The following is a 12,554-nucleotide window of genomic DNA, read 5'->3' on the forward strand; positions in this document are numbered from 1 at the left end:
AGAGAAAGGTGTTTCTTTTCTGCCCTAAAATTGACCTTAAGACATGCCAGTCTATTGCATACTGTGGCAACTCAAAAACAAACACAAAAACAATTTTAAGCTTCATTTAATGAACCAAATAGCTTTCAACTGTGTTTGATATAATGGCAAGTGATTCTCTAGTACCAAATTAGCAATTTAGCATGATTACTCAAGGATAAGGTGTTGGAGTGATGGCTGCTGGAAATGGGGCCTGTCTAGATTTGATCAAAAATGACTTTTTTTCAAATAGTGATGATGCTGTTTTTTTACATCAGTAATGTCCTGACTATACTTTGTGATCAGTTGAATACCACTTTGGTGAATTAAAGTACCAATTTCCTTCCAAAACAGCAATATCTGTACATTATTCCAAACTTTTGGCCACCAGATTTATATATTTCCAATTTAGGGTCATATCGCCCACATCTGTCTTAAAACATTAGGGACTTTGTAGACTGGAAAAGTCTTAAGCTGTTCTGAGTTAATGCATGTTTTTGATGAATAACCTTTCCTGTGAAGTACGACTCGTCTGTTTTTCTCATTACGAGCACCAGAGAGATAGTCTGTTTGTGCCGAGAGAGACAGGACAGAGAGAGAGAGAGACAGACAAAAAGGTAAACATCTCGTCTTACCTCGTGTTCCAGTTGCGATGTCAGCGACTTTCTGGAAAGCGTCCAGGAATGAGCTAGTTACGATGATTGTTGTCCTGAACAACAGAAAGAGAAAGTTAAACCTATGTTTATAAGGAAAACCTAAAACTCTTGAGAAAAGTTGCTTTAACTTCATTCTCACCAAAGTTACTATATCAAAACAAATTTTCCACTGACGGCTTTTTGGAGCTTGCACCAGGTGAACTTGTAGAAGCCAACATTAACAGTACCACAAACCGCAATGCTTTGGCTGATTGACATTCAAATACCTGATGATGCTGATAACTAAACTGCAACACAGCTATAATACAAAAAAAGCAAACAATTTCATATTTTCTGTACTAATTGTGGAGGGGGGGAATGGGTGGAATTCAGCTAAATTTACCGAAATGCTTTAACAGAATTGAGAGTAGTACACTACTATTGCTAGCTGAAAGCATTAAACTAGCAACAAAAACACTTGCAGAAAGCAACTGTTTTAGTGAAGAAAAACAAATAAACAAAAGCAGTGAAGAATTTTATAAATGACAAGCAAAAATGTTATTCACATTCTGCAGTTGGATTCCATAGAGGCCAACTCATGCCCGTACTTTCAAAATAATTAGACTAGATTTTTACAAGGAAAAGTGAGTGGTGCTTGCCCCTGCAAAGGTTGTCCCCACTATGCTAGGTTTTTGATAAATATGAATAAATTACTTCATAAGTTACGTATGAAACACACACACCTTAAGAAGTATTACAATTTTTATGACTTTTAATCATTATTATTGTGAAAGCCCTAAAACAGATAATTAATCATAATACTCAATGATTTGTATTACATTTAATTGTCAGATACATTCTATAATCATGACATCCCTAACCTTGATCATGGCTGTTTCTCAATGTGCATTCTTCTGACTCTTACATTCTCAAGGACTCGTTCGATGTCATCATCCACTGCCAAAGTTTAATTCCATACTCAAGAATGTAAGTACAGCGATTGCCAGTACATAAAATTACCCGGATGTGTTCCTGATCAGGCCAAATATCGAGGATGCATTGTATGGTGGCTTGTGGGTAATACGTTGGCAGATGAAGGATATTTACTGTTGCTGTGATGAGGAGGGCATGGCCGTAAGGATGGGCGCCTGGCCTTGCCCTCCTCATCACAGTTGCGTTTTCCATCAAGAGTTTCCTGCTGTAAGCTTGTGAAAGTCTGACGGCTCGCGAGAGTCGTTATACTCCATCAACATTAGCTGTTCTGTTGGGCATGATTTTAATAAAGTAATAAACACAGAGGAAACTAGTGTTTATGGACTTTATTTCAACACGTCACTAGTCCTGCAAAACCTCACTGGTGTGATGGCAATAATGCTGTCACAGGTGTGATAACGCTAGTAGTTCTCTCACTGGCTTCAAATGTGCTGGGATGGTCAACTGTGCAACAGGAAGATCACAGCACATCTCAAAGCTCGCAATAGATGCGTTCTATGTCCTCCTGTCCTTCCAAGTTCGTTCTTCCAAGGTAGACTGGTTTCATAAGAACACAAGCCCATTCTCTGCATTCTTTGCATTAAGAAACACCCCATTTGATTACTGTTCGTGTAGCTCAACTACTAGAGCATGCTGTTACCAATGCCAAGGTCATGGGTTCGATCCCTAGAGAATGCATGGACTAATAAAATGTGCACCTCAAATGCACAGTCAATTTGGATAAAAACATCTGCCAAAATGCATTAAAAAAAAAAAAAAATGGTAAAACATTGATGAACCAGAAGATGAAAAACAAAACAGACAGAGGAGCTGAATGGAAAGTGTTCAGTGTGTCAGTGTGTTCATCGGGTGGGACATGGGCACATACTGACAGGGTCAATGGTGCTATTGAAGAGATCCATTGAGAGCCTTCATTCTGAAGAGAGAGATCTTAGTTTATCATAGAGAGCTCTGTGGTATCAGGTGATATGAACTACAAAGTAAAGCCTTTCAGCAGCTCCCCCAACTCCCTACAGCAGCCCCACAAAGTCATGCAAAAGCCTTTGTGCCTGATAGGAGTCTCAACAGACATCTCTGCTCTGAGCAGGGCTAGGAACAACGGTTGGGTCAATGGTAGAGATACAACGATTTTGACTTTATGTTGACTAAAATTTGAGCAGCCATAAACCTGCTGGTCTAGACTCTATTTTCGCATGTACTGTGATGTTGGTCAACAAGACAAAACGGCAACGTGATATATTGTTGGGTTAACATTTATCAATACTGTTTACCAAAACACCAACAATACCCAAATTCATGAGGAACTCTTAAAACCGGTTCCTAGTCATCTATTGGCAGTCCAGACAGAGCAGTTGGCAGCAGTAATGGTGTGTGTGAGTGGAGTATGTTTGATGTTTATCTGAAGGAATGAAGTGGACCTTTGGGAGGGTCATTAGCTTGTTTACTCTCAAGGGACAGAGAACAGAGAGGTCAGGCAGAGGGGATGCCTATTAAAAAATTGGACCAACGGCTAAACTAAAAGATCTTTTTCTCCCTTGCTTTGGCCCTCATATAAAGTACCAAGTTAAAGCAGGGATTTTCTTTCTAAATTACCTGATTTCAGGCTTATTCTTTACTCATCACTACATCTACAATTTGACTTTTACTCGCTCGTGTCGTTCCAAACCCGCATGACTTACTTTTTTTCATGGAACACAAAAGGAGAAATGCAGAGGTCTGTGCTGGTCACTATTTTCCATGCAATTACAATGAACAGGGACTGAACATTTAAGCTTCAAAAAGGACACAAAAGTGGCATAAAAGTTCAAGTAGTCTGTAGGACTATTTAAAGTCCTCCGAAGCCATATGATAGATTTGTATGAGAAATAGAAAGCAATTTAATTCGATATTCACTAATAACTTTCCTTCCATTGAGCTGTTAACCGCTGCGAGTCAGTGAGTTAAATTAGAGAACCAGAACAGTGCGATTCATGAACAAATCAAATCATTTAGACCAGTTTTGTGAACTGGGTTTACAGATTTAAAAGATCTGACTGCAACTCCTACTCATGAACTAGTAATGGAAAGGTAGGGAGGATGTCAAGATTTTCAGTGAATGGGGGCCTGGGTAGCTCAGTGGTAAAAGACGCTGGCTACCACCCCTGGAGTTCCCTAGTTCGAATCCAGGGTGTGCTGAGTGACTCCAGCCAGGTCTCCTAAGCAACCAAATTGGCCAGGTTGCTAGGGAGAGTAGAGTTACATTGGGTAACCTCCTCGTGGTTGTTATAATGTGGTTCGTTCTCGTTGGGGCGTGTGGTGAGTTGAGCGTTGATGCTGCGGATGGCGTGAAGCCTCCACACGCGCTATGTCTCCGTGGCAACGCACTCAACAAGCTACGTGATAAGATGCGTGGGTTGGTGGTCTAAGACGCGGAGGCAGCTGGGATTCGTCCTCCGCCACATGGATTGAGACGAATCACTACACGACCACGAGGACTTAAAAAGCGCATTGGGAACTGGACATTCCAAATTGGAAGAAAAAATAAATAAATTTGGTATGTTTCTCGCACAAAGCAATCATATGACTTCAAAAGACTTGGACCCTTCACAACCCTTTTGTAGCTTGAAAGCCCTGGGTCACAATGTTCTTTCACTGTATGGAAACAGCAATGTGAAAATTCTAAATATCTACAAAGAATGTATTTATTTACGGGTCTGGAACAACAAAACGGTGAGTACATGAAGACTATTTTTATATTTTGGGCTGAAATATTGCTCAAAATCAGACTGTTAAATTGGATCTACTTTTCAATACTTTCTACCTCTGCATTACCACAGTTGCAAACTAAAATACATTTTCTCAAAGTTTTCTCTAATAACTTTCAATATAGCCTACTGAATGACTAATCCTTCCTGACTGATGTAATAATCAAGCCCATTTCCTGCTTTCAAAACAAGATTACTATAATCAGTCTCTATTCAAATGAGTGCTGAATGTGATTGTTCATGTCTCTGTATAATGCAGGAAGTCTGTTCTTACCTCAGTTGTGATTGCAGCTTAGCACCTTTGGTGACAAAGTCCTCCCAGGCAGGATAACTCGCCTACAGAGCAAACAGAGGAGGAGAGGGGTTAGTCAGGGTAAACCAGGGTAAATCATTACACTTTACCCAAAGGTCATCTGGATATCATCAATATTTGTCTGTTTAAAAGTAATTTCATTAATTTGTAATTACTGACTAGACTCTATTGAGTAACCCGGACATGACGGCAAACCATAAAACATTAAAAGTGTAAAACGTAACTGGAAATCATAAAAAGTTAGAAACAAAAAACGATTTTTACCTCACAATTTGAGGCGTCATACATGTGTGTAGCGCAAACGGTGTGGGATGAGTTAAGTGCTGAAATGTAATACTTTGGGTAAATTCCGAACCCCAAGTATGAACATTATTAATAATTAAGCTTAGCAAGTACCACTACTAATTCTCGTTTGAAGTCCACGAGAATGATGATGAAAATGGTGAGACAAAATGCTGAGATCACATGACAGGAAGTTGTTGTTATGGTGCAGTGTGTTTACACCATAAACAGCCTTGGCAATGTAGTTTTTCACAAGTCTACATGTAAACTAAGGAGTATAGTATGCAAATAGGGATGAGTCATGCACAACTTCAAACTTAGAACTCTGATGAGTAAATGATTATGCAACAATCAAAGGAATCTAACTATAGCTTCGTTTTACAGTTACAAATAAAACAACATACAGAATGTATTGTTCAACTGAATGTCATGTAAACCAGTCACAACAACATTTTCAAACTCTTGTAGGTTGTCATTTTGAATATTTGCATACATCTGAACTAGTGGTCGACCGATATATCGCCGATAAAACGGGCGATAGATTTTCCTGTTTGGCCGATTTTTTCTTGAGGGTGCCGAAAATCGCCTGCTTGCATGTGAAGCGACTAAGACATGTAAACGACCAGTCATGGTTCATTTTGTTGTTACATGCATCGTGTTACTACAATAATAGGTCCGCATATCAGAGCCGTGGCAGACGTGTTTGAGCTTATAATGTTAAAGTGCTTGCCTGTTTCATTCTCCCTCTCTCTCCTCAACAGTTCCCTGTAACTTTTAACTGTCTTGTCTAATGATAAAAAGGCAAATATCATGACAGTCATAACAGTGCAGCTCCTATCTGCTTGAATGGGAAAAGACCGAAATCTCCAAAACGGCTGGTCAAGATTACAATCAAATAACATTTTTCAAATCAGCAGTAAAATCTGACAACACTGGTATCATAAATGGTGCTTATTTACATCAGATTATGCTAAAAAAATGCAATTTTCCCAGCTTTTATAACTAATGCGCATGCACGTTTTCGAGTTGATTGACAGGTGTCAATTCAAGGTGATTGGCTCTTTTACCTGTAAGGCGGGACTTCCTATCTACATCGGCTGACCGTTGGCTGCAGTTGGATGTTCTAATTTCTCCCATTCATTTTAATAGAAGTGGTCTGTCTCTGTTAAATAGTCTCTGGTGCAACTTCAAGGTAAACGCGCTTGACGTGTGCTATGTTAATATTTTATTCACTGTGCACTGTATTTTCAATTGGTTTGATTCAGTATTTTTGGAGAAATTCCAATTGCTAACGTGGACATGCCATCCATCCATGGTTGCTGGACTACTGTGTGTACTGTTATTTCCTTCTTCCTAATATATTAACAATTTCTTCATGTGCAAATAAATTACTAAAATTTGATAACTAAACAGAAATCAGAAGAAACTGCTATCTACCATTTAAAATACAATATAATTTTTTTAGATTATTTTTTACCACGTTTTGTGTGAAACGGAGTAAATATAGTGCTAAATAAGAGTTTATTTTTTAAGCAATTTTATGTTTATGTTATTTACTATATTAAACTGTGTGGCACTGTATCAGCCTTTCGGCCACCCTGCTCTCTGGATATTGGCATCGACAATTAAAAAACCCATATCAGTCGACCACTAATCAGAAAATATCTCAGTTTCACAATTATCTAATATTTAAAAAATGTCCAAAGATCTATTCATTGAAATGACCCTGCCTTTCAACCTACCTCAAATAATCAAAGCAGACTTTGTCACCAAATTCCAAGCAAATTTTGAAATATCCATGAAAAACATGGAGGTTATTGGAGAAATATGCCTCCTGAAACACACTGCAATAACACTAATGAACTCCATCTTTGCAGAACACACATGGGGTGCGTTAAATATCGACTGTATAAACACACACTCTCCAATGGCCATTGAATACATTTTGCAGTAGGTCTTTAGCAGTCAACTGTAATTGAATTCAATATCTCATCTTGATATTTGAATATCAGTGTCAAATCTCATGTTATGGGTCAAAATTTTCTCAAGGTGTTTTTAAAAATGGAGCAATGCTGCAAGACTTGTTTCCATTGAAACAACGTAAGCTAATTTTAGGAATTCACTTTGTAACGTGCCTTGTGTGGGCCTTTAACAAACAATAAATTGCCTAACTGCTACCTGCTGAAAAAATAAAAACAACAACACAACAGGAGTATGGGTCACAATGGTAACTGTCTTAGTGAGCTTAATTAGTAGCAAGGTCAACTAAATGATCAAAAATATGTCTTATGTAAACAGCATTTCAGAAAAGCATCCAATCGGGTTCAGTGAAGCTTAATTATACAGAGCTACCTTAAGACCAATTAATCAACTCTTTGTTCAGGCAACCCATGAACTAGTCTATTTTGTATTTTTATGCATATAGGATATATTATATAGGAGGGTGAAAGGATTGGTCATTTAGGTTTATCGTTTCGAATTCTATTCTTAATGTCGTTTAAGAATGGCCATAATGTTTTCACTTGGCCAAAACCAATAAATGAGCCAAGAGTCCGACGTGTGCACTGGACCAAAAATATATAATCCTAATCAAGCTAATGTTATTTGCAATAACAGGTTTCAGTAACAGCTAATCCTGCTTATAGAATATCTGCCTCATAAAATTGCTGACTTGCCAATCTCTATAATAAATCCTTCAGTAATAATTAATATGTTCTTATAAACTGCCTTGTTGAAGAGTCGTTAGCATTACTTGATTACTTGAAATAAAAGTTATTAGGTTCTCACAATAACAACAACTAGAAATGATACAACTAGGCCTGTCACAATTATGAAATAATCATCTGATCGCGGTTAAGATAATTGATTATTGTGCACTTCAAATTCCAATCACATCTTAATGCCCAAATAAGGGAATTTTAAGCGGATATTTAAATGCCATCAACGGCGTGTTTGTGTGTCACTTAGCTGAACTCCGCACCACGGTAGTCAACCAGAGCAGCTCCTGTCCTAAGAGTGTGTGAAGCGCTTCAAGCACTCTGATGTGCGCGCTGTTAGCAGAGACTCGTGCCAACCTCCCAAGAAAATATAAACGAACAAATATAAACTTTGATAGTGAATGCAAAGCCCTCAGGTTTCACTTTAAACGATCGTGTAATGGCAAATGTTTCTGGTCATAGCGTTCATACACGCAGTGTGTGTTAATGACACGCAGTGACAAAGAGGAGACAAACACTTCCTCTATTTCTGTGGAGTGATAAATGATCAATGTTTTTGCTTCATGAGAAATAACGGCTCATGTGTTAAAACAAAGTGCATTAAAAAAACGTGTAAAATGAAGAAATTAGGACAGAAATATATTACTATTGCATAATATAATATAAAATACAATTAAATATACAAAACAAACTATATAATTGTTTTTAAAATATAAAATATTTGAGTTCCAAAAACAACAGTGTAAATGTAATATTGACAAAGACTGAAGTTGACCAGAAAGAGACAAATTTGAAGTATTTAGAAATATTCTGATATTTAAAACATTATTTTTCATGTCATTTATAGGTTTTAAACCCTTAAAAGGAAATCATATATCCCTATTTTAATATATAATTGTGACGAGGAGGAGGGCAGGGCCAGGCCGTGAGGACACACGGCCAGCCCTGAATCGGGCTAATCAGCCGGGAGGGGGATAAAGACAAGCCGGAGACGCCAGTTCGAGAGAGAGAGCCACATGCAGCCTCTTTGTGTGTGTGTGTGTGTGTGTGTGTGTGTGTGTGTCCATGTGTTTGTGTTTAAGTTGATTTAAGTTCATTTATGACATTAAACTTTACGTTGACTGTTCAGCCTGTTCCCGCCACCTCCTTGCCCATCCCTTACCCTGTTACATTGGTGCCGAAACCCGGGAGGGAGGAGGGATGCATTGTCGCGGAGTCCTTGCTGCTGCCATCCGCCAAAGGAGCAGCCGTGGCCGTCTGCCTGGGGATGGAGGGGTCACTGCTGGTCGACGAGAACCAGAGGAACCGCTGCCGTCTGCCGAGGAGGAGAGGAGCGGTTCCGTCTGCCAGGTTCTGTCCGCGGAGGGCTCGCTGCAGTCCACCGGGGATGGAGCGAGCTGTTGTCCGGCAGAGGGCGGAGGAGCAGTTGAGGACCGGGCGACAGTGTGTACGGGAACCGGCGAGCAAGTTTTCCTTTCTCTCTCTCTCTCTCTCTCTCTCTGTCGCTCCACCTCGCTCTTTCCCTCTCCCCTTTCCCTCCCCTCCAGGAGGGCAACGCCAGGAAGGGTGGGGAAGGTGTGTGTCATGCCAGGGGTTTCCGGGTGATGGAGGAGTGTGATGAGGAGGAGGGTGGGGCCGGGCCGTGAGGACACACGACCGGCCCTAAATTGGGCTAATCAGCCGGGAGGGGGATAAAGATGAGCCGGAGGCGCCAGTTCAAGAGAGAGAGAGATGCAAGCGGCCGCGTTGTGTGCGTCTGTGTGTCTTTATGTTTTATGTTGTTTTAAGTTCATTTTAAGTTCAAAATGTTGACGCTCCAAAAAGCACATAAAAGTAATCCATACAACTCCAGTGTTTTAATCCATATATTCTGAAGCGATATGATAGGTGTGGGTGAGAAACAGATCAATATTTAAGTAATTATTTGCATGAAGAATGTGCAAGTGATCTGTTTCTCACCCACAACTATCATATCGATTCTAAAGATATTGATTTAACCACTGGAGTCTTATGGATTACTTTTATGCTGACTTATGTGATTTTTGGAGCTTCAAAATTTTGGCACCCATTCACAACCATTCATTGTATGGACCAAAAGAGCTGAGAAATTCTTCTAAAAATCTTTATTTGTGTTCAGCAGAGGAAAGAAAGACAAACACATTTGGGATGGCATGAGGGTGAGTAAATGATGAGAGAATTTTCATTTTTGGATGAACTATTCCTTTAAAGAGATGGTCCAGGTGTCTGGATCACAGTGACGCTGAACAGCAGAGTGTGTCAGACCACATGGTCTGCTGCATCTTTGGCTATATATAGCTTAGAATCATCTGCAAGATCGGAATTGCATGTGCAAATTGCGTTCAGCAACTAGTGAATTCCAATTTAGTGAATTCCTTTAGCGAACCGGCCAAAATGTATTCCCTCTCAGCCTCACGCGAAGCCGTTTCCACTGATAACTACGCACACGTCGCGCACATGGATATTTACATATCGCGATATACACGATATAGCAAAATCTCTAGCAATTGACACTGTATCTACTCTCTAAGATATACAGTATATTGTGATATCGCCCAGCCCTAAAATATATATAATTAATCACAGCCTTTTTAAAAGCACATCAGCCCACATGGAGAACTACTTTTCCAGAGGTGTGAAGTTGTCGAAAATATCCGGTTTTTCATTTAAACAGCAAAATAAAAGCTCCATTTAACTAGATGCGTGAAATTGAAAAAAATGATACAAAAATAAATTACACTATATACAGGGTTTCTGCACGTTTTCTGAAGCTAAATTTAAGACTTCAAGACAAACTAAAGAACATTTTAAGAACAAATTGAAGGGAACACAATACGTCAATATGTTCTATAAATGTAAAGGTCTAGGGGAGCACATAAACAGTCATATTTACAGAAACACTTCAATGTTTAAAAATGCAACTTTCAATAGATCTCCATTACTTTAACTAATTTTACAAAAAGTATCTTATGGCTTGAATACCTCTGTTCCCAATCACCAGAATTTGGAAATAAATTTACCTTCTGATCAGACCCATTGTATCAGATAAATTCTACTCTACGAAACTGCTGTGTCACTTACTGACAGATGAAGCAGCACATACCGCCGCCTACTGTATACTGTTCAATAAATATCTAGCGATATAATCTAAACTGTGTGGTGCAGAATTTAGGCCTACTCTTCACTTTAAAATGACTTAAATGCAGGTTGACCAGACTTTTAAAGTCTCAAACCGGGACACGTGTGTGTGTCAATGCGAAACAATGCGTTATTGTTTTTAAAAATTGCATTTAGTTTTTAATTAGTACTGCCCTGGAGAAGCTATTTGACATAACAGATACTCACATACTGTATATTCCACAAGACAAAATAGTAACTGAATATACACAAATGATCCTGTTCAAAAGTTTACGTTCCATTAGTTCTTAATATGGTGTTGCTTCTCCATGATCAATGACTGTTTGTGTAATAACTGTTCATGAGTTCCTTCTTTGTCCTGAGCTGTGACGTTCCCCATTTTTCTTAAGAAAACTCCCCCAACTACTGTAGATTATTTGGTTTCCCAGCATCTTCTGTACATTTGAGTTCTTCCCAACCGTGGCTATATGATACTGACATCCAGCTTTTGACATTTAGGGCAAATAATGGACTAAAACACAACTATAACAAAAAATCCAAACATTCATTGATGCTCAAGAAGGCAACACAAGAAGAACCAAGGGGATGTAAACTTTTGAACAGGATGATTTGTGTATATAGCTTAAATTTTGTGTTATGTAGCTTTTGAAGGGCAATACTGCATCAAAAATATCATCGTTTATCTCTTATATTTGTATAAATTCTGAAAGGGGTTTGAAAACTTATAAAACAAAAAGGAATATGCAAACTTCTGCACTTTAAGGGTTAGTTCACCCAAAAAAATAAATACAACTGATTTCATAGGGCCCTAAACATGTATAGACAACATTATAAAACATAGAAAATAGCAGTAATATGTAAGTTATGGAGATGTAAGCTGGAGAGAAACAACTCTTAAGCACATCAAACAGTACAATCGCTCTGTCAACAAACCTGATGTAGCAACCAGTCCACTATGCTTATTTTGATCTTCTTTGAAGGGTTTATAAAGTGCTCTCATGTGCTGGACAAACTTGGGTCGTGTTTTTTCAGATTCATCTTGTCTCTGTCGTTTTCCAAGCAAGTTATCATGCAACACATTTTTCACTAGGCTGTAAAGTGACGTCACTGATGGAACTTCTCCATGCTCACCCGCATTGATCCAACTAATCAATAATGAAATTCATTGTTGATGATTTTCAGGACATTGTGTCCTGAAGCAGGAATGTGCACTGGCAGCTCCTCAGCTGTAGGCTGCCGTCATCCCAAACGGGGGAGCCAGAAATCATTAGCTTCCCAAATAGGGTTGCGCGGTATACCGGTACTAACAAAATATCGTGAAAAAAAATGTAAAACGGTACAATATCATCTTGTTGTTCATTTCAATACCATATTAAATTATGCTGTCATCAGCAAAATGTAATGTAATGTGAGAGTTTTGAGATGAAATCAAAAACGATTTGAAAATAATAATTAAAAAAAAGGTCTCGATATGGCCAAGTGTGACCTTTAAACAGCAGAAGGATGTCATTTAATGAAATAATATACTGTCACATGTGCGCCACAGAACAAATGAGATGCCCCGTTCTGCTCTGTCATCTCCTTCACACACACACACACACACACACACACAAGCAGGTGCGCACACAATTGCAACACACACTACTAATGCTTGATTTTCATGCAGTGTGTCCAATAGTATCCATCTGCAGAGCAG

General features: G+C 38.9%; 1 protein-coding gene across 1 annotated transcript in view; it reads right to left on the reverse strand.

The window, feature by feature from the left end:
- The window catches only part of LOC127448896 (protein MTSS 1-like), a 77,734-nt gene that overhangs the window by 49,895 nt on the left and 15,285 nt on the right, over nucleotides 1-12,554 (reverse strand). Inside the window, exons 2-3 of the mRNA XM_051711830.1 lie at nucleotides 4,665-4,726; nucleotides 654-727 (exon numbers count right to left, since the gene is read on the reverse strand). Of these exons, the coding sequence (XP_051567790.1) occupies nucleotides 654-727; nucleotides 4,665-4,726 (136 nt within the window). The remainder of the gene's footprint in view (nucleotides 1-653; nucleotides 728-4,664; nucleotides 4,727-12,554) is intronic.

Source organism: Myxocyprinus asiaticus, chromosome 12, assembly GCF_019703515.2.
Source record: "Myxocyprinus asiaticus isolate MX2 ecotype Aquarium Trade chromosome 12, UBuf_Myxa_2, whole genome shotgun sequence".
Lineage (NCBI taxonomy): Eukaryota > Metazoa > Chordata > Actinopteri > Cypriniformes > Catostomidae > Myxocyprinus > Myxocyprinus asiaticus.